This window comes from Haemaphysalis longicornis, unplaced genomic scaffold (assembly GCF_048455015.1).
Source record: "Haemaphysalis longicornis isolate Haplotype H1 unplaced genomic scaffold, Haemaphysalis longicornis Haplotype H1 scaffold_6, whole genome shotgun sequence".
NCBI classification, from domain to species: Eukaryota; Metazoa; Arthropoda; class Arachnida; order Ixodida; family Ixodidae; genus Haemaphysalis; species Haemaphysalis longicornis.
In genome coordinates, this window is record NW_027526407.1 from 144,447,213 (window position 1) to 144,463,492 (window position 16,280).

The 16,280-nt window shown below is 47.9% G+C and overlaps 1 protein-coding gene across 1 annotated transcript; it reads left to right on the forward strand.

Annotated features, from left to right (window-relative positions):
- The first annotated feature begins 231 nt into the window (after nt 1-231).
- LOC144143279 (uncharacterized) lies at nt 232-10,480 on the forward strand. Its single transcript, XM_077675053.1, has 17 exons — nt 232-442; nt 1,597-1,807; nt 2,473-2,573; nt 2,818-3,067; nt 3,288-3,355; nt 3,917-3,994; nt 4,624-4,689; nt 5,380-5,445; nt 5,944-6,009; nt 6,133-6,198; nt 6,319-6,384; nt 6,458-6,571; nt 6,692-6,757; nt 6,881-6,946; nt 9,841-9,912; nt 10,020-10,248; nt 10,365-10,480. The coding sequence occupies exons 2-17, from the start codon at nt 1,600-1,602 to the stop codon at nt 10,478-10,480; spliced, it is 1,698 nt and encodes a 565-aa protein (XP_077531179.1). The 5' UTR covers nt 232-442; nt 1,597-1,599.
- Nucleotides 10,481-16,280: the final 5,800 nt, after the last annotated feature.

Sequence of the window (16,280 nt, forward strand, 5' to 3'; positions counted from 1 at the left end):
GATCTATGCCGCCGCTTGCAGTTCGCACCGGCACAACACAATCTACTGCGACTGCAGCGCCGCCGCACCAACTTTCCACCCACTGTGCTTCGCGACGAAGCAGGCGCGGAGCCTGCGGCTCGTCCCACTTACCTCTTCTAGCACACTCTAGCCAGGCTGCGGTCGTGAGCCAGCGGATTGCAGCTGGCTCACCTAAACTTGAACTATATGCAAATGTTTTACCACCTCTAATACGGTATTACGTAAATAATATTTATATTAAACATACCACTATTAATTTACAACTTCAAACGAGCGCTACCACGACGTTGCTACGACGCTGCGGCCCTGCAGTAACAACTGTACAGCATCCGGGGATCTGGCCCGGCATTCCGCCTGAGAGTTTTGGCTGGCTTGCAGTGGTGCGCAGCTTTTTTTGCATCATCTTGTTCGGAGACCCCTGGTACGTAGTACATACTATCGATTTATCCCACAGCAAACATTGCATTGTGTCCCCGTCCATCTCATTTTTCTTGTCGATGTGATTGCTCGCTACGCGCCTGTTTTGATAGCGGCACATTCACGCGTGTGCGGCGAGCATTGTGTACGCAGATTATCCTGCAGGCGCGGAAACTCGAGTTTTAAGGACATTCTTGTTCATTTAAAGCTGAAAACAAGGGCTACGTCAACGTTTGATCCCTGTTCCCGCTCCAGATGCCGTACAGTCATGGACAATTCAAATGCAAACCGCGGAGCGCACGGCCGAAGATACCGGTGCCGTAAACTGACAGCGGCCTTCGAAAACGCGCGGACATGCGCAGTTGAGATGGCGGGAGCGAGGCTGCGTGTTCCACTGCGATATGTTGCTCTCTTCTCGCTCGCATGCTTGCCTTGCCGCCATGCCGCAAGAGCGTTGCAAGGACTGAAAGTACTACCGCCGCTGCAGCTGAAGGTGTTGGTCGCGTTGACAGCAATGCGGCGCGTAGCTGCCTGTAGCTGCGGCAGGCAAGTGCTTGCGCGGGAACCGCGAGCACGCCCTCGTAAGGCATGCTGTTGAGGTCATCACGCTTTTTTGAAGAAAACTCGCCACAAATGAAGACAAAAATAAATGCATGCCGTCTAAGTTATGATGGCACTGCAATGTATTGCGTTCGTTATGCAGTGGCTTGGAAATTGAACAATGAGCTGGCCGCCAAGAATGCGCCTTTGTGTATCGGAGCAATGGCCGAGTCATTTCGCGGGTGCAGAGCTTGTAGCAAACAATCTCTATACCACGAGAATTTGTCTCCAATAATATACATTAACTGCAAGCATTGTGTGGGCTGGAAAAATTACTGGCACAATTCTAACATTAACAAAAATTAAGAAGATAGGCAGGTCGAACTATTCGAAGGCCAGTTGCCCTTGCACGACAATTAAAAGTGATTTAAATTTATATTCAAATTTAAAACTATTTATCATGATTAATCAATAACAGTGACTCTTCATATCAACACAGAAAGCTGCAGCTTTTCCTATTATGGGGCCATTTGTTCCGCCCCTTTATTTCCGCATTGCCTGCAATCATGTGGCTTGGCTTGCACACTTCCATTTTGAGTGGTACACTTGCAATTCCAGGCAATGCCCGCTCCCACGTACGCATACGTGCGTTACCATGACGGGGCAAAAGCCCTCGTCCCAGTTGGGCTGATAAAAAAATTCAGCCCAGAAGGGTTGGAGGACCTCGCGAAGGACAGGAAGGTGTATTGGCGATCTTTGGCACCAGCAGACGGCAGCCGGGAGGACCGGGAGGAAGGGTACTATGACGGCGACGTGCTCATGCTTGGCGGTGAGTACAAGGACTTATTTTTGGTCTTTAGGGTCTTTGTAGTGTGTGTTTGGTTTCACCCAATTGTCTATAAACATGACCTGGGCTGGCGAACACCCACCCATTGCGGTGTGACCCATTCTTTTAAAGGGAAGAGAAAATGCATTTGCCGTTCCTTGATTTTATTAGATTCACCAACCTTCTAAAACGTAAATTCAAGATATTTTCATAATTCATTGTTTATAATTTAGGAGACACCTTTGAAATGCTCATTTTGAGGCACATCAGAAGCAATCGGTTGGCAGCACAACTAGCAGTGACGTCATTTTAAGAACATCTGAGAGTTAAACGCTCTTGTAAACCCAATATTTTAAACAAAATACATCCTTTGAAGGTTCCCATAAACTGTTCGCTGTGGCTAGCGTTCTTTCCAGACGTAACCCAGCTGAGATCTTAGCGTTCCGTTCCGACAGAGCCGACGGTGAAATTTGTATCATATCATACCGACGAAAGGAAAACCGGCTGATTTGGCAACACTCCAATACTGTATCTTGTGTAGGGGTTGCGCCTCTGATAATGGAGCTATCATCCCAAGTTGCATTCTCCGTGGGCTTGATTTTTGGTTTTGATGTTGTGCTTTGTACTGCTAATGCACACAAACTGTAAAGTTTTGTGAATTTTTGCAGCAACCAGACCGGACCTGATTCTTCGAATGACAAAGAAGAAAATAGCAGTTCCGGACGTCATTTTTGATCCACCAGCGCAAGAAGTCTCGGCTCCTCCAAAGGTATAATTTGTGGTGCACTGCTCCAGTAGCACCTTATTACGAAAAGGCATCAATAGCTTCTTGGGATTAATTTATTTTTCAAATTTGTAAATGCTTTTAGGGATTGACTATGGCAGATTGCCTGCACGTTGCAGGATGGGCTGTGCCAGCAGTAGTCCTGTTTTGCCCTTTTTTGTCACGTCATTGGTGGCAGATGTATGCCACATACAAATACTTCACCTAAGTAGTTTTTTTTTTCGCACAGCAAAAAGAGAAGCCAAGGAAAGCCAACCAGGAAAAGAAGAAAAGAGTCCTGGCGGCAAGGGCACACAAACAGCGCTGCATCTTGAAAAAGAGGAAGCGGCCGGAGTCCTCGGACAACACTGATGATGACGAGCTTGTTGAGAGGAGAGCTCTAAACACCGCTCAGAAAAGAATCAGGCTCCTCGAGGACCAGCTGCTTGAAGAACGGGGATGCAACCGCCGCCTTCAAGAGCTGGTTTACACAAAAATTGGTAAGTCCAAGCCTCTTTTTGTAAGAGGTTTCTGATTGGTGTATGGAAAGAAACAAGAGTGGCGTCTGGAACTTAGTGTGTGGATATCACTTAGAATTCTTTTTGTGTCCTTTAGTTTTGTTGTACCGTAGTAGTATTACCTAAAAAGTACAAATTAGTAGTTTCGGCGTGGAAAATAATGAGGGCCTGTTGTCTTATTAACTGTTACTGTCTTTTACAGAGAGGCTGCTGGACCTGGCAGATACCCCCAGGCCTGACCTATGGCAGCGGTACCCAAACGATGGCAGGGTATTTACCAATCCTTAACGCATCTTTGCTGTACGACAACTTAATTCTGTCGGGTCTGGCCTACTTAGGAGGGGCTGTTGAACAAGTTAATCAAGTTTGCAAAGGGAGAGTGCAATGAACACGAAGCATGCCAGAGCAGGCCAAAAACAACTGTTGCTAAAGCAGAAGACAAAGTCGTCCCTCCAATGTGCCCGCCGTTGCAAGCAGGCAGCTGCATGCAGGCAAAGCTGGGTAAAATCACCCTATCGCCTCGCCATCTACACTGACCTTCACGAGTGAAAACCGCCCTCCTTCTGATCTGCGTTCTTGTAGCGCACGTCACGGAGGAATTGTTGGCTGGTAGTGGTGGAAAGCTTTGCTTTAAAAAGCCTAGAGACAGAATCGGGGGACTCATTCAGTATGAGTGCAGAACTGTAGTAAAAGTAGTTTAGCCCGTACAAACTTCGATCAGCTTATCAAGTGGTAAGGTAGACACCTATGTCACAGCAGGTTACTGCTTTCATCCCCTGTGCTAATCATTGGCAGTTCTAGAAATTTTCTTGCACCTCTTTGTACATTCAGTTGGACCACTGGGTTCAAGCTTCAAGTGATATAGAAGAGACAGCTGCGGGCCCTTCTGGTTCTGGAGGCTGTGCACAAGTAAGTACTGCTGTATGTATGTCCTGTTAGATATTCTGTGCAGTGCATTTTCTGCTCATTATGAAGCTCATTGGGTCATTGTGCAAACTTCCTTTGTATAAAGTCCAACTTTCTACTTCTGGCTACTCCCATTAGTTCTTACATTATCTGTAGAAATGAAGCAATTTCTACATTGTCCTTTTGTCTTTGCGAGTCTGGAGAAGACCTACAGAGGCTTCAGTATTTGTACTCAAAGTTCAGTGCAAGGGTTAAAAATTAAAAATAACTGGTGGTGTCAAAAGCATGATGTATACAACTAGGCTGTCCAAGGAAGTGGTGATCTAAATGGATGGATGTATCTGGGTTGAAAGAGTCTGTAATCTGAAGCTGTAAGTTTCCACGTGCTGAAGTTGGTGCTAGTACAGGGGACAAAAACAGCTGCGTTACTCCTAATGATGCAGCCCACTGTCCAGCAGTCTTTCAATGTGAACATGGGAGCTGGCCCATTGGCAAGCAGTTTTGCTAAGGTAAAGTGGGATGCCATTCTAGGTACTGGTATAGGGTGTACGTCTCAACGTGCCACCGTTGCGGCTCGGACGGGTGGCAAAAAACAGCTGTGTATTGTGTGTCCTGCGTTACTTCTCGTGCAGTCACCAGCCCAGCGGCCTCCAGAAATGCACGCGGCAGCCGGTACGTCGGCAAGCGGCTCTGCTCAGGTAAAGTGGCATGCCATTCTAGATACTGGTGTAGGGTGTACGTCTCAACGTGCCACCGTTGCGGCTTGGACGGGTGGCAAAAAACAGCTGTGTATTGTGTGTCCTGCGTTACTTCTCGTGCAGTCACCAGCCCAGCGGCCTCCAGAAATGCACGCGGCAGCCGGTACGTCGGCAAGCGGCTCTGCTCAGGTAAAGTGGCATGCCATTCTAGATACTGGTGTAGGGTGTACGTCTCAACGTGCCACCGTTGCGGCTCGGACGGGTGGCAAAAAACAGCTGTGTATTGTGTCTCCTGCGTTACTTCTCGTGCAGTCACCAGCCCAGCGGTCTCCAGAAATGCACGCGGCAGCCGGTACGTCGGCAAGCGGCTCTGCTCAGGTAAAGTGGCATGCCATTCTAGATACTGGTGTAGGGTGTACGTCTCAACGTGCCACCGTTGCGGCTCGGACGGGTGGCAAAAAACAGCTGTGTATTGTGTGTCCTGCGTTACTTCTCGTGCAGTCACCAGCCCAGCGGCCTCCAGAAATGCACGCGGCAGCCGGTACGTCGGCAAGCGGCTCTGCTCAGGTAAAGTGGCATGCCATTCTAGATACTGGTGTAGGGTGTACGTCTCAACGTGCCACCGTTGCGGCTTGGACGGGTGGCAAAAAACAGCTGTGTATTGTGTGTCCTGCGTTACTTCTCGTGCAGTCACCAGCCCAGCGGCCTCCAGAAATGCACGCGGCAGCCGGTACGTCGGCAAGCGGCTCTGCTCAGGTAAAGTGGCATGCCATTCTAGATACTGGTGTAGGGTGTACGTCTCAACGTGCCACCGTTGCGGCTCGGACGGGTGGCAAAAAACAGCTGTGTATTGTGTCTCCTGCGTTACTTCTCGTGCAGTCACCAGCCCAGCGGCCTCCAGAAATGCACGCGGCAGCCGGTACGTCGGCAAGCGGCTCTGCTCAGGTAAAGTGGCATGCCATTCTAGATACTGGTGTAGGGTGTACGTCTCAACGTGCCACCGTTGCGGCTCGGACGGGTGGCAAAAAACAGCTGTGTATTGTGTGTCCTGCGTTACTTCTCGTGCAGTCACCAGCCCAGCGGCCTCCAGAAATGCACGCGGCAGCCGGTACGTCGGCAAGCGGCTCTGCTCAGGTAAAGTGGCATGCTATTCTAGATACTGGTGTAGGGTGTACGTCTTAACGTGCCACCGTTGCGGCTAGGACGGGTGGCAAAAAACTGTGTATTGTGTGTCCTGCGTTACTTGTCGTGCAGTCACCAGCCCAGCGGCCTCCAGAAATGCACGCGGCAGCCGGTACGTCGGCAAGCGGCTTTGCTCAGGTAAAGTGGCATGCCATTCTAGATACTGGTGTAGGGTGTACGTCTCAACGTGCCACCGTTGCGGCTTGGACGGGTGGCAAAAAACAGCTGTGTATTGTGTGTCCTGCGTTACTTCTCGTGCAGTCACCAGCCCAGCGGCCTCCAGAAATGCACGCGCCAGCCGGTACGTCGGCAAGCGGCTCTGCTCAGGTAAAGTGGCATGCCATTCTAGATACTGGTGTAGGGTGTACGTCTTAACGTGCCACCGTTGCGGCTAGGACGGGTGGCAAAAAACTGTGTATTGTGTTTCCTGCGTTACTTCTCGTGCAGTCACCAGCCCAGCGGCCTCCAGAAATGCACGCGGCAGCCGGTACGTCGGCAAGCGGCTCTGCTCAGGTAAAGTGGCATGCCATTCTAGATACTGGTGTAGGGTGTACGTCTCAACGTGCCACCGTTGCGGCTCGGACAGGTGGCAAAAAACAGCTGTGTATTGTGTCCTGCGTTACTTCTCGTGCAGTCACCAGCCCAGCGGCCTCCAGAAATGCACGCGGCAGCCGGTACGTCGGCAAGCGGCTCTGCTCAGGTAAAGTGGCATGCCATTCTAGATACTGGTGTAGGGTGTACGTCTTAACGTGCCACCGTTGCGGCTAGGACGGGTGGCAAAAAACTGTGTATTGTGTTTCCTGCGTTACTTCTCGTGCAGTCACCAGCCCAGCGGCCTCCAGAAATGCACGCGGCAGCCGGTACGTCGGCAAGCGGCTCTGATCAGGTAAAGTGGCATGCCATTCTAGATACTGGTGTAGGGTGTACGTCTTAACGTGCCACCGTTGCGGCTAGGACGGGTGGCAAAAAACAGCTGTGTATTGTGTGTCCTGCGTTACTTCTCGTGCAGTCACCAGCCCAGCAGCCTCCACAAATGCCCGCGGCAGCCGGTCCGTCGGCAAGCGGCTCTGCTCAGGTAAGCTCTGCATGCCATTCTAAATACTGGTGTAGGGTGTACGTCTCAACGTGCCACCGTTGCGGCTCGGACGGGTGGGAAAATGCAGCTGTGTATTGTATGTCCTCCATTACTCATTAGCCTCCCCAGATATTGCCTGTTCAGTTCCATGCGAATCTCATCATTGCACTGGTGTAGTTGTGCTTGACCATCGCCTCCTGTATTTTTACAATGCCGAAAGCATCATCCCGGACTGGCCGACGAAGCCCTCTCCTACTCCGGCCATTCTCCCCCAATCTGTAGCCTTCCCGGCACTTCAGTCACGTGACCAGTTCATCTCGGGGTGACGTGTGGTGGAAAGCGGCAACGTTAGCAAAACGTGCTTCGCCGCGGATCTGAGTTTTGTATTGCTGGCGCGAGCGCTATTACTTTGGCAATCTCAAAATCGGGTGCCTTGGCAACCAGGCACAAGCAGCTCTCGAATTCAGCTACAGTTGGTTGATCGCGGGTCAGCTTTGGGCCCCATCTTACGACAGGTGGGCATTGTAGGCGTACCCCTCGCTCCCACTGGGAAGCGCACGATGTGTTTGGCATTGTAAAATACAGAAGGCAATGACATGACCCTTTGCAAGCCACTCTACCCTGGCATGTTGCATAGACAGCGGGAGGCATTTTGGCTTCTTAACTATTCCCTCACCGCACCTGTTCAAAATCATTCAATTTGAATGATACTTTGGGAGTGCCTTTTCATAGCGCTCCAGGCGCTGCTCGAACAAGTAAAGCTGTTTGGAGTTAGATCAGAAAATGGCCTTTCAAAATCAGTTTTTTTTTATTTCTACATGATTTTTGACGCGAGTTTGAATCATGTGGGTGTGAAAAAGGGGCGTGGTCATCACGAGTCTGCTACCAACGAAGAATGTGTGCCACTCTTAATTATTCCGCATCAGTGTTCGGCGTTTGTTATCAGGGTGTGAATGACGTACTGGCAAATGCTTCTCGATCGTCAAGTTTGCACTCTGACTGTGATAATCCCAGAAAACGGCTGAAAATGTCAAGCAGTGCCTGCTTGCGAAGCTACTTGATGATTTTAGGCAGTTTTATTGCCTTTTCACACGTTCTAAGTTGTGTGGTAGTTCTACTTACCCCAGGACCATTCGCGAACAGTTTACAACAGTTTCGGTTTCGTTTCTGCATCGCGTGATTCATATTTAGTGCTGCTACGCAGTTATCCAACTTCAAGGCTACCTGCCATGGCACCATGAGCGTCCGTGACATCCTCGAACAAAGCATGCTTCTCCTGATTTCATTGAACCCTAACCCGATTTGTGCAATAAGAACTTTAGATGCAAGTCAAAAGGTCACACCCAGTCGCCAAATATCTGTTCCGACGAGGTTAGCGCTTCAAACCGGCCTTACACACTGCCAGCTCATCGCCTTCCAGTTTCGTTTCGATACGAGGGTATCTCCGGGGGTCTAGTGTTGCTGCTTAGTTGAACTGTCTATTCGGACGGAGTCTCCGACAAGTTTTTGTGCTGTTTCATTTCATAAATGTTAGGTGGCGCTGCAATTGAGGAGGCTCATTGTGCTGATCTTTTTTACCGGGCAACAGCTACTCAGCCAAAGTAGGGCATGATTCTAGCGCATTGCTCCTCATTATTGCAAGCAAGGCTGGAATTGCTAGTCAGAAGGTGATGATAAGGCTCAACTTTATGTTATGTTTTTAGAGATAACTGACCGTGAACGCCAACAAGCATCAACCACGCAGTTCTGTTTTCAACTTCATGCATGTTTTTCCTCATCGCATGCTTGTCCAAATTATTGTGCTGGCTGTAAATGCAAAGTCAGTCATTGGCAAGACGTTTTTACATTACGTGGGGCAAATTGGTGCCTTTGATAATGTGAAACCGCCAGATTTCTTCCATGGAACCACCCGGAATTGCACATATTGAATTGGAGGTTGGGCTTCACCGCATGACACGAGGACCGCACGTGCTAACAATTTTTTTTATATCTGAAAAACTGTTCCGCGCACGGCCACATTTTTTTTCTAGGGCGTGTTTTTGAATATGACATTTTAAGCTGATTTCTGGGATTATCAGTGTCAGTGCAAGCTTGACCATCTAAAATCGTTCGCCGGTACATCATTCGTGCCCTGATGAGCACTGATGCGGAACATTTAGTGGCACACATTCTTCGTCGGTAGCAGTGATGCGTGATGACCACGCCCCACGATGACCGAACACCTTGTCAATGATTATGACAAGCACAATATCGTAGGCAAGCAAGCGATGTGAAAAAATCTGGTTGGAGTTGAAAGCCGATTCTGTGTTTGATGCTTGTTGACGCAGCACTTTCATTTTAGGTTTATTATGTTCTGGCTTGCTATGATAGCCATGCTTGCAGGAATAAGGTACTATGCGCTAGAATCGTGCCCAGCAAGCTTTCACTCAGGCGCTGTCGTGCTATGAAGTGAGTTCAGCACTACGAACCTACTACATTGCACTGCCACCTAACAATTTCGACAAGGAACAATATCAAGCCTGTTGGAGACGGTCAGAATAGACCGTTCTACTAAAAAGCGACACTAGACCTCAGGAAGTAGCTTCGGACAAAAACGAAACTGGCTGGTGGGCAGCAGGCAGTGTTCAAGGCCAATTAATTGGAAGTGTTGTCGTCGTCTGAACTGATATCTGACGACTCGGTGTTATCTTTCGCCTTTCAGCAAAAGCTGTTATCGCAGAAGTAAGGCGTGGGTAAAGTGGAAGTACGAGCGGCACGCTTGTTTCGAGGAACAGTAGCGGGCAACTGAGGCACCATGGCAAATGACCTTGTAGTTGGGTAACTGTGTAGTTATATTTTTTATAAATTTGAGAACACCTTGATAATTACTTCTCATATTTTGAAATGATGTGCAGCCCTCTGTCTCGGAGCCAAGCAGCGAAAGGGAACAGGAGGGGCCGCCACTTTTCATGGACATCGAAGGCATGGTATGTCGCAGAACATGCAAGATACAATTGTTTTCTTTTTGAACTTACCAAGTGTTGCTCAGCCTTTATTAATAATCTTTCCACAATCCTGCGCTCTTTCTGTGCAGGTCCACATTGGAAACCAGAACTTCGTGCCGTCTGAAAAGTGGCAGCACCTCCTGCGCATCCCTCGCGACTCCCTCTTTTGCAAAGAGGGGGCCCGGTCCCTGTGGACACCATTAGAGCTGCGAGTGCGCAGCTTGACTGGGCTGCCCTGCCGGCGCTTCATTCACGCGAAGGAAGGGCCCCCCCCTGCGAAGCTCGCCATGACTCCGCAGAAGGTGGAGGCGCTGGGGTGTAAGTATATGCTTTGAGTCAAACATTTTGTATGTGTAGGGCAAACTTACACAGTCAAACATTTTGTATGTATAGGGCAAACTTACACATCACTACATTATTCTTTGTTTTTGAAGGGGCTTTCGACCACTTCATCGCTCTTCACCCAACGGAAAAGGCTGCGCCGGCAGACCGGCGCAAGCGGATGAACTATTACATTGGGGAGCTCGTCCAAGACGTGCGCAAGAAATAAATGTTTTCCCTGTGTTCAGATGCTTCTCTTCAATTACTAATTTTAAATGCAAATATATACACCAAATAGTTACCAGCTGCATGAAAACAATTGATGCATGACAATTTACGAATGCCTATATTGATTGGAAATGGAAAAAGTGACTTGCACTATAGACAAGCAGAAGGGGTAGACCTGTGATAGAGGGTCCTAAACAGGTTCATACAAGTTCAGAGCTTTTGCGGGTCTGGTTGAATTGGGTCGGCCTGTACGGGGTCTGGTCTGAACAGGCCCCCGTAGGGCCCGTCTGAACAGGCCCCTGTAGGGCCCGTCTGAATGGCCCCCGTAGGACCCGTCTGAATGGCCCCCGTAGGACCCGTCTGAATGGCCCCCGTAGGACCCGTCTGAAAGGCCCCCGTAGGACCCGTCTGAAAGGCCCCCGTAGGACCCGTCTGAACGGCCCCTGTAGGGCCCGTCTGACTGGGTGGACGGGATCCTGTTCCATAATCCCGTATAACAGGACCCGTTCACCAAAATTTTTCAGTAGGGATGCAAACGCCGAGCTACTTTGAGTGTTTTTTTCTGCGCATTCATGTCGTCTATTTCCGTCTTCTTCGGGTAGGCAATTCGCATTCTGTGTGCTAAAGCTCGCGCACATCATAGCTAACTCATTAAAGTGAAATATCATTATTCGACCCTCTTTCATTGACTGATCCTATCAAGGTCAAGATGACAAACATAGTTCACATAAACAAAAGGGAAAAAAACAAGTGCCGGGATTTTGCATCTTTCCGGGCAATATTGCTGTGCAGGGTCCCGGAAACATTAGAAAAAGAGCTGAGAGGAAGAGTTTTCATTTACGCTCAGCATACACCCTGTAGAAATAAAGGGCACATTTACACGCGCAATCTGTAAACAAAGCAAACTCGCAGAGCGGTGAAACAGAACATGTGCAAAATTCCTGCACAGACCGAGACAACACGGTTTCGTTTCAACCTGGGTGCGTTCTTCTTACTCAGTTCATACACACACGCACGCGCGCACACATACACACATGTATATAAATATATATGGGTATATTTGTGCGTGTATATATGTATGTATGTATGTATGTATGTATGTATGTATGTATGTATGTATGTATGTATGTATGTATGTATGTATGTATGCATGTATGTGTGTATGTATGTATGTAGGAAAAGAAAATTTCGATCAAGGTAGAAACCACGATTGTTGCCAACGTTTCAGCAAAAAGGCTTGCCTGGGCCGTGACGAAGGCAAGCCTCTTTGCTGAAACGTTGGCAACAATCGTGGTTTCTACCTTGATCGAAATTTTGTTTTCTTACATACATACATACACACATACATGCATACATACATACATACATACATACATACATACATACATACATACATACATACATACATACATACATACACACATACAGGGAGCAATAAAACTTTGAAGATGGAAGAGAACACAAGAAAAGAAAATTTCGAGCAAGGTAGAAACCATGATTGTTGCCCACGTTTCAGCAAAGAGGCTCGCCTTCGTCAGGGCCCTGACGAAGGCAAGTCTCTTTTCTGAAGCGCTGGCAACAATCGTGGTCCTCATCTTTCCACTAGTGAGTTTTCGAAGACACTCTCGACCGACAAGGGGAAGGAATGTGCCCAGTTCTTACTAGACTCTCACGCAACATCCCAAGGGAAGTGTCATCGCAGTATTTATTGTAATCGATCAATCCATCTTGACTCACAATCTTCAGCTACATTAATTCCACCTAATACACCTCAGTAATATTGAAAAAAAATTATATCACTTACTAACCAACCATTTAGTCGATTGCGAACCCCTAAATATTCAATTTATTGCTTAGTTAATAATACAATATTATTAATACATGCCATAACTAATCCAGCGGTCATTACATACCCCACTGACATGCTTCCGTTCGCTTCTGGCCTTTTTTGGGATTTTGTAGCATTTGTGTTGACGCCGGGTTCTTGAAAATCCCCATCCCGTTAGCCATGGAAGGGTTTTGCTCTAAGAATCAGGCACAATTCCACTTTGGAAGAAATGGGTCAAAACCCGGGTGCGACTCGATGTGGTCTTCCTACTTGAGAATGTGCGGCAAAGCGGGTAAAGCTAAGAAGAAAAAACCCGTGCAGCAGCCAGACATTCAGTCAGGCAATGTGGACTTAGCGACGACGCCTCGAGGGATGACGCATGGGGTTGGGAAAGATAGTTCTGACGGCATTTAGTTATGTACGAACATTATTACGCGCAAAATTTTCGTTCCAGCTACCGTATATCACATTCATCGCAGGAAGCGTTTCACAGGAAGCGTTCCGGTAACTTTGCTTTGTGTGATGGTTGAGCTTTGTTCTTTGCGCAAAAGTCACTTCCTCTCAGCCGAACTTCGCTGCCGTATTGCCGGGCACGAAATGGAGGATGGCCACAAGGGATCCCCTTGACTGAAGCCTCTCGTTTTCGAAGTCTGAAATACATCGCTACCAGCGCGTGCATGAATGGCCGGGTTCCCTAATGAGGGGCTCCAGTGAAGGGATTCCCGTGTTGCCATACTTCGTTTCGCGTTTTCTATTTCTGAGGCAGAGCTTCGTTTAAAGGGACTCAACCCTTCGACAATAAGCAAAACACAAATTTCGCACAAACTATTCAAAGCTTTTTTTGTCAATGTCAGGGCCAATACGTGGATCGGCTACCATTCACCATTTCAATCGATAATTAAAGCCGTTATCACACACGGCTCCCTTTCCTAGAGCAGCCCGCAGGGACCGAGACATCACGGATATGACCTGCATGTTTTTATGGCAAAATTTGATATCTGGTGAGCTGGAACTAAACTTTTTCCCCTAATTATATGCGTGCAAAACGCAGTACCTTCAGGACTATCTGTCCCAACCAGATACATCGTCCCTCGAGGCCTAGGCGCTAAGGCCAAAATGTCTAGCTGCTGCAAGGGTTTTTCCTGCTTAGCCTTACCCGATTTACAACACATTCTCGAGTAGGAGGAGTATATCAAATCCCATGCATGCTTTTCCCCATTTCTGCATAGTAAAATCATGCCTGATTTTTAATGCGAAAGCCGTGCATGGCTAATGGGAAGGGCATTTTGAGGACAACAGTGTCAACACAAATGCTAGGAAATTCCAAAAGACGCCCAGAAGCCAACCAAAGCATGTCAGTGGGGCTGTTAATGGACGCTGGATTAGTTATAGAATGCATTAGTAATATTACATTGCCTACTAAATTAAAGAACTAATTAGGGATTCGCGATCGAATGAATTCTGGATTAGTGACTGGTAATAATTTTAAAAACTATTAGGAGCGTTATAGACAAATTAAAGGGACACTGAAGTGATTTGTAAACAATGCGGGATTACGAGCGCAAATTGTAGTCCGGAGTCCCTAGGCCCTGTTTCGACCACTCTGAGCGCGTTTACGCGAATTTATTTAGTAGAAAAATCAATTCGAAAATGCTGTCCTCCTCTCTTTACGCTCGCCCATTTTCTGTGGAGTTTTCCTGTGACGTCAGCAGGAGAGGAGCTGGCAATTGGCTGCGCTACTGCACGGCTCGCCGACCTTCCGCTACCGAGTCAGTCGGCCCAGCGTTTAGTCCGCCGAACGCCGACGGGTCGTCGCAATTCGCTCGATCAGTTGAAACGAAGCCACAACACGTTTGGGAATGGACGAATGTGCTTTTCTTTACTTCGTTAGTTTGTACACTGTATCTAGCTCCAAGTCAAGGTCGCTTCACACAAGCGCTGCACAAGCGCACATGCGACGCTTCGCTGACTGGTACGCCAGTAGGAAAATATAGGGCCTCTTGAAGGGGGAGAAGAGTCAGTGAAGTCAATATAGGTACTAAGGAAATAAAATCAACTGATATTTTTACCGTACAGCGTAAAACTAGGGTGCGGGAAGCACTTTTTTGCGCTGGGCGAACAAGCACAGCGGTCAGCAGCACGACTACGCATCTGCGAACGCTTTTCCGTCTACGAAATGCAATTGCTAGACGTGAGCTATTGTGGAAATTTGGGGGACGCTTACTGCACGAGCGCAGTACAACAAATAGTCACCTAAGCTGCTTGAAATAATAAAAATAAATAAAAGTGTAAACTGGTTATACATTATATAGCATCGTCTGCATCGCCCCTCCCGTAGTCTAGTGGTCTGGAGCGCTAGGTATGTCACCCCAGTTGTTTTGCCAGTCACAAGTTCGAATCCCCGCGGCTACATGCTTTTTTTTTATAAGTTCACTTTTTCGTTTTTCGCCGATGTTTTCTATACTGGGTTCACCTTTTTTGGGGCCGCAACGTTCATTGCTCCACGAACTAGTCCACAGAACTCGCGCAGGCTGGCACTGGCGCGCTAGCGAGTTCTCGTTGGCGTGCTGTTGCCATATGCACCGACTGCATGCAGGCAGTGGGCCCAGGCCAGAATCAACAGAACCTTGGACTGGTGCGAACACGCTTTTTACGATACAGGCATGAGTGAGGCAAGCTCCAAATATGGGGGAAAAGCGCATGCATTTGAGCGTCTGCGGGGACGCGGAGGGCGTTCATGCACTGCGTAGGGCTCAGCCAATGAATGCTACGATTCCAAGCCGTCCTGGGAGGCTTATCTTATGCATTTTACAGTCGACAACATGGCAGAAGCGCGGTACTACGATTACTGTGATATTGGGAATGCCCATCCAACGATGCCACCGAATGTCAAACATGTTGTTTTACAGAACCGAAACCGAAACCAAAACTTGTTTGATTGCTAACCTTGGGCATCGTCCAATCACGGTGCCCCCTCCTCCCAACGTCACAGCTTAGTTGGTGCGGCCGCCGCAAACCGCGCATGGTAGTTTTTCTTCTTTCGCGCTTTGTAAAATAATTATCGATTAGTCAACCGGATAAACGATGAAAAGTGTGCTAATTTGAGCCAGTCTACGCAGTGCAAGCAAAAACGGGAGCTTGAAAAATTCACTTCAGTGTCCCTTTAATGTGGGGGAATATGGGAGTTAGTCTGTATTAGGGTCGAATAACATGACTTTTATGGACTATTGATTGATTGATTGATTGATTGATTGATTGATTGTAGGGTCTAACGCGCCGACGCTACATAGGCAATGAGGCGCGCCGTAGTGGAGTGTTGCGGATTAATCTTGACCACCTGGGGATCTTTAACCTCCGCCGAAATCTTGATCAGACGGGCGTTTTTGCATTTCGCCTCCATCAGGAAAGCAGAGTGATTGATTGCTGATAGTTTGATTAGTAAAGTTGGATTTAGGTGGAGTTTGGAACTGAATTGAATAGAACTTATTTCAGGTTTCTCTACAGACACGTCGAAAAAAACTGAGGGCTGTGAGAAAAAAGGCAGTGTTAAGCCATCACTTGACAGGCTTCCCCAACCCTTCTTGTTGGAAGTGGTTACAATAGAAACGGCATAAACTGCGAATATATTACGAGAAGTACTCAGCATTATGAATGGAAAAAGTTAGACATCTGTTTGACGCATCAGCTTCACGGGCATGACAATGATTCAAGAGTTATTTGTAAAATTACTATGGAGAACACAAAAAAGATACGTGTGCAAATCATGCCAAAATTCAGTGTTCAAAAATTTAGGGTGAACGTAAACGAACACACGGAATTCACAATTCGTTCTGCAATAAGGCAGCACCAAAGTGTGGGGACTCCTTATGACAAAGGGTTTATCATGGCGCTGGTGTGTAACAAGGCTGGGGAGGAATTTGCAGTTTTTTCGCAACTCTTTATAGAAACATGCAAACTTATAATCAAGAAACCA

Coding starts and splice junctions, on each gene's coding strand:
- LOC144143279 (XM_077675053.1), top strand. CDS start 1,600: ATGCCCGCTCCCACGTACGCATACGTGCGTTACCATGACGGGGCAAAA. Junction 3,995..4,623: donor GTTCTGGAGGCTGTGCACAA/GTAAGTACTGCT, acceptor CTTCTCGTGCAG/TCACCAGCCCAGCGGCCTCC. Junction 6,947..9,840: donor CGGCAAGCGGCTCTGCTCAG/GTAAGCTCTGCA, acceptor AATGATGTGCAG/CCCTCTGTCTCGGAGCCAAG.